Genomic DNA, 5759 nt, shown 5'->3' with positions numbered 1-5759 from the left:
CGACTCTCTTTCTTACCTTAACTCTTAAAGAGATAGAGGGGACTGCTCAGAGTTCCTCTGATGAGCTCTTAACCTTCCGTATTTGCAGATCCCAGAGGCCTTATTATATAAATGAATAATATGCATTTTCAGTCCAGAAAAAGTACACAAAAGAAGGAACAGCTTTCTTTTCTGGATTTGGTTTGTTACTGTGAGGTAATAGTGCTTGGCATGAGCGGGTTTTTTTACATGTTAATATCAGTCTCTGCAATCATGTGTTTCATCATGTAGCATTTATTGCCACTTTATGAGGAAGAAGATGAGAAACACATTTTGTGGTGTTCGTCATACCTGCTATTCCCCTCTCTCCCAGCACCAAAAAATCTCACCCACAAGATCACATTAGTGTGTTCTAGCGCTGGTTGGGACACGCTTTTGTTTCCCCGGGTGGGCTTTTTTTTCTGATTTTAACATATTCTTGGTTAACCCTGTTTTGAAAATCCAACTTTTAAAAGCTACACGAACCAGGCACCTGCAAAAAGACTATATATAGCCCAAGGGGAAGGATGCTGTTCTGGAACAGGGTGGTATCTGGATCCTTACAGTCATTCTGCTTTGCCAATTTCCTCGCGTGTGAAGTGAATGCTCTGTCATCACACTGTTGACTCTTCTTGAGTGTTCTTTTTCTCAGTTGTAGTAGAGCTGTTCTCCTTCACTTACTTTTCAGTAATGGGGCATATATGTCAGTCTCCCACGGTCTATTCTGTGCAGTTAATTTTCCTCTGTGTAATTCGCATCAGTTCCACCAATGGAAGAGAAGCCACCCCTGAACAACCAGTAAACTCCGGTATTTCTGCACCGTCTTGATGGCAGGACTTAAAATCGTATTTTCTGTAACCTGGATGAGGGCTGTGACTTCCAATACTTTGCAATCTGTTGTTTTCACTCTTTTTTTTTTTTCCTTTTTTTCTTTTCTCTCTTTCTTGAAACCTTTCTCCAAAATTTTGACTGAAGAATGTATTGATTGAAACTAAAGCTTGATACACACTAATAAAACACAATAAAAAGTTTGTGACTGCCTGTTATGCAGGCTTTTTCTTAATCATACATAACTCTACCATCATGCTTAGGGGGAAAAAACAATTACCTGAGGATTTGTGGGATTTAAGTACTCTCCTTACATTAGAGTTGAAAAAACATGTAAAGGTTTTGGGTTTTTTGTTTTGTTCTTTATTTCCAAACCTCAGCATTACTCTTGCACCACTACCAGATGCTTCACTTAGTCACCAGTAGCTATTTCCTATAAAAAGACAAGTGCAGAACAGCAAATCAGTCAAGGAAGATCTGAGAAGGTGATTGCTGCTGGCTTTCCAGGCTTCTTACCAGACTTGACCCAGAGCACAGATAATGTAGGCAGGATTTGCAAGGCTTTGTGCAAGGTACTGTAGTTCTCCAGCAGAAGCCTCTGTGATGGCTGGTCGTTCCTTGACCAGATACAAAGAGCAAGGCCGCAAGGCCAAGCACCGGTCTGTTATAAAGATCATCATAATTATTTCATGTTTGTTCTTCTGTATGGTGCTCTTTAGAAATAGTTCAGACATGTCATTAGAAATATCTTGGTTTTGTTGTTTCTCGTAATTGGCACATCCTTTTCATTAGGGAAGGACAGATTTTCGTTTCTGTTAGTATTGTGAAAATCTAAAGCCACTCAAAATGTGTAGCATTAGCAAAAACTGTTTACTGGTGATTAAGCACAAATACACATTTCAAAGCCTAATAGTTGTTCAGAGGCTAAAACTAATGGCTATGTCTGCAGGTATCACTGGCATAATCCACCCCCTTTTTCTTTTCTTTCAGACAATGACTATTGAGGCCCACCGGAGAGTGGTTGTGGAATACATCAGAGCAATCATGTTAAAACGTATATCCTTCAAGAATGCAGAAGAGCGAAAAGAGGGTGCAGAAAGAATGATCAAAGAAGCAGAACAGTTCAGATTTCTGTTTAAGAAGCTTGCAGCTGTAAGTATTTGCTTTGGGTAATGCTGTTAACCTGGTAATTTAGAATAAAACACACATGTTTACTGCTTGGGGAAAATGCCTAGAGTTCAACCTCCATGTCCCCAGAATGTTGGGTGCCTTGTGAATATCAAGGATGACAGGTGACAGCAGAGACAGAGTTTCTGAACACAGACAGGCCGGCTGCTAAAGTTCCCGAGCACCAGTTTCTACTGCTTTCTGTTTATACAGCTCTCTGCAGCTAAATATTGGAATGGCCTCATAGAGATAGTTATCCTGAATTCGTAGTAGTAAGTGAAAGAAAAAAGCAGTTGTTTGTTTAAAAAAAAAAAATTGGGCTGGAAGAAAGGGTGATACTGCATCAAACAGATGCAGTTACTTCTTACCTAAGTAGCACGCAGTGTATTCATTTAGAATCAACAAGACAAGTATGTTGACCCCATTTAAAGTGCAGTAGAAATGGAAAAGACAGGCCCAAAAAGGTATTTGAGAAACAATGTACAAGATAGACCTAAAATGAATACTAAACCTTTTTTTAACTGCATAAGGAGCAGGAATCGGACAGAAAGCTCCTAGGGCCAACAGATGACAAAATGCAAAAAGAATGCAGAGAAAAATAAATCCTGAAAAACTGGGGGGGTGGGGAAGGGGCAGCATTCATCTCTGCTTACTATGGAAGATGTTGGGGCAACTCCTGCATCAGAGCCCTTCGTTATGTGGGATTCTGTGTAAGATCTGTTTCAGATGAAGGCATTGATAGAAGAGGTTATGGAATAAATGAAATTAACAATACCAGGTTGGGAGGACCAGATGACCTGGAACTAAAAGCACTAAAATAGTCCAGAGATTAAATAGTTATTACAGTCTGGTTGATCAGCTGTTGAAAGCTGCCTTGGTGGCCGGATGACAAGAAGGAAGCTAATGCAGGGCTGGTTTTTAAGTAATGTTTCAGAAGAGAGCTGGCTTTCACATCTGTTATTCCTAATATTTATGCTGGCAAGTTAGCAAAAGTTAAAGACTAGAATGCATCTCCATGTAGATAAATACAACACATTGTTTGTAAGCCATGACTGCCTTTACTGATATTCTGAGGGTACGTCTGTGGATGAAGAACAGGGAAAAAAGGAAAAGGCTTATGGTGACGATTCACAAATACTTGTTTTCTTAATGCCTGAAAATTCAGCTGTTTGGGGAATTCAGCAGCACTGTCAGACAAATGCTGATTAAAGGATTTTTTTGTAGATATTTGGGGGGATTGCTTTTCTTTTGAGGATTTTTGTTTTTTACCTTTCGTCTTACAGGGCTCTGGAGAGGACACTGAAGGACTCTGTGACATCATTGAAGCCATTGCAGAGGTTATCAAGCTAACTGATCCTTCACTGCTCTATCTGGAAGTTTCAACTTTAGTCAGTAAATACCCTGATATCAGGTAATTCTCTTTGCCCTCAAAGTTAAAATACAGATAACATCACGGTTTCTTGGTAGTCTTGGACAAATTTTTAAACAATGTTCATGTTTTTCATATTTTAGAATGTAGCCACTTTCTTATGAAAAATAATGCTAACATAAAATGTGTGTGACCTCGACTAGGAGGTACATGTACTTAAGTACTCAGTGGTACAGCAAAGGAATAATGAAAATACTTCTATTCTGTGTCTTCGTAGGATAAAATATGTTTGAGTCCTCAGAGCAGCCAAAACAGTGCTTTACATTGAGCTGGAAAATCCAGTTCTGAGTGACTAGAGATCTGATTAAGAATTAAAGTCCATGCTGAAATTGAGTGAAAGGATTGCCAACTAAGTGATGTTTCTGACAAGTTCTTATGTGTGCAAAGTTTCCTACTAATGCCAGTTTTACCATCTTCCTTTGGCAGGGATGACCATATTGCAGCTTTGCTGACCGTGAGAGGTGATGCCAGCAGAGATATGAAGCAGACTATCATTGAGACTTTGGATCAAGGTCCAAGCCAACCGAATCCGAACTATGTGCCAATTTTTAAAGAAATTACAGTTCCTACTCTAACTGTGCCAAAACTTCTCAAGTAACTGACAGCTCTGTGTGTCATTACTGGTCTGTGATCAACAGGTTTGAAATATTTGAGGGCAAATTTGGCAGTGCTATTTCAAGTAAAGTTCAGTATATGCTGATACTTGCTAGGCATGTTTCTTTCTAAAGACTTGGATGTGGGAAAATGTAATCAGATTTCTGAAAGAAGGGGGATGTTAAAGTCACGTTTGAAGAATGAAGCTTCTAATGGCCAGGTGGCTTTTTACTGACCCATTTGTTACAGCCATTTTTGCTGTCAGCAAATACATTTTTCTCGTGGAGTATGTTTGCACTGTGCACTGCAATGCCGTATAAAGATATTTATCCCCAAAACAACAGAGCTGTATTAGTGCTGGATATGCTAACATGCATAGCTTACAATACCTAAGCAGACTCCTTTAGAACTGTCTTTATATGGCACTGCATTGAGCGTATATTAACATTCTCAATCCACTTTCACATTATATTTTGTGTATGTACTTACTTTGGTGTAAAATAGTTTATTGCAGAAAACTTAAGTATGACATCAGTTTCCTGACTAAAGGACCGACCAAAATTGCTACTGTGCAATTTGATTATAGGGTGAATAAAGAAATCTAAGGTACAATTTTTTTTAATGATTCACTAAAAACAGCACATAAAGCACCACCAGTTTAATAAAATGTTAAACCATTGCTACTTTCAGCTATGTATTCTTTGCATCCTTATAGATTTACAGTAGGTTTAGATCTGTTTTGTTTTGTTTTGTTTGAAGTGTGAATAAACTTGGGATTTAACAGTCTTCTGAAAACACAAGATACTGGTTGTTATGCCCACAGTATTTTCAGATTAATGCTTAAAGTTAATTTTCACTATTATCTGTTCTAGTTATAAAATATTACTAGAAAATTGTGGATTTAAAATTACTTGATGAAGGACACAATGAAGGCATTATCCAGTAGTACCTGAACAGAGTTGTCAGAGATGAAGTATGAGGAAGACTCCAGTCTGCTTGGTTCTAATGCATGTGCTGGAGTTTGTGCAGTAACTTGTTTGGCCTGTCAACACCCAGACCTTATGCCATTTGACTCCTCTCGCTGACGACTCCTGACCGCAGAAGAGATGCAGGCAATGTCAGCAGTACAAACAGATAAAACAAAGGCCATGGCTTTTTTCATTGACAAGGGAGCATGTCCCAAAGAACGAGGGTGGTTCAGTAGAGCACCAGGTTCTACCTGAGGAGTTTTGGCCAGGCCTGGAGGCACTCTGGGTCCCGCGGGACCTTACACTGTGCCCAGAAATTGCAGTGAGGGGGAGGTGAATTAGGCTGATTTGTGGAGGGTTGTGTTCAGTTAAGAATTATTGAGATGATAACTAATTTGGCTCGTACTTCAATTTCAATCCTGTGGTTTCTGGGCCGTACCCGAATTTTTTATCCTGTATGCTTTTGATTTTCCGTTTGTCCAAGGGAACGTGTTCATCGAGCTTTGTTCCTCCCTGTACCCCCTTCTTCCTCCGCAGCAGTAATCCCGTATCTCTTGCATGCTAAACGTCCGCTATTTCCCTGCCACGGCAAACGGCCTCCCGGGAGTGGGGGCCCCGTAGTCTCTCCCTGCCTGCCAGGGAACGGTCACCGGGACGGCTCCTGCCCGTGCAGAAACCCTCGTGGTAGAAGAGGGCTGGTGGGGGCCAGTGCCGCTAACCCGGATCCCCGGGTCCTGCCTGCTCCGCGGAAGCCT

General features: G+C 40.4%; 1 protein-coding gene across 1 annotated transcript in view; it reads left to right on the top strand.

The window, feature by feature from the left end:
• The window catches only part of EXOC3 (exocyst complex component 3), a 24821-nt gene extending 20353 nt beyond the window's left edge, over nucleotides 1–4468 (top strand). Inside the window, exons 10-12 of the mRNA XM_010291061.1 lie at nucleotides 1837–1998; nucleotides 3297–3424; nucleotides 3869–4468. Coding sequence (XP_010289363.1) covers nucleotides 1837–1998; nucleotides 3297–3424; nucleotides 3869–4040 — 462 coding nt within the window. The 3' untranslated portion in view covers nucleotides 4041–4468. The remainder of the gene's footprint in view (nucleotides 1–1836; nucleotides 1999–3296; nucleotides 3425–3868) is intronic.
• The last annotated feature ends 1291 nt before the right edge of the window (nucleotides 4469–5759 follow it).

The sequence above is a fragment of the Phaethon lepturus genome, unplaced genomic scaffold, assembly GCF_000687285.1.
Source record: "Phaethon lepturus isolate BGI_N335 unplaced genomic scaffold, ASM68728v1 scaffold41167, whole genome shotgun sequence".
Lineage (NCBI taxonomy): Eukaryota > Metazoa > Chordata > Aves > Phaethontiformes > Phaethontidae > Phaethon > Phaethon lepturus.
Note: the sequence above shows the minus strand (reverse complement) of the source record. Positions and strands in the feature narration are given on the sequence as shown.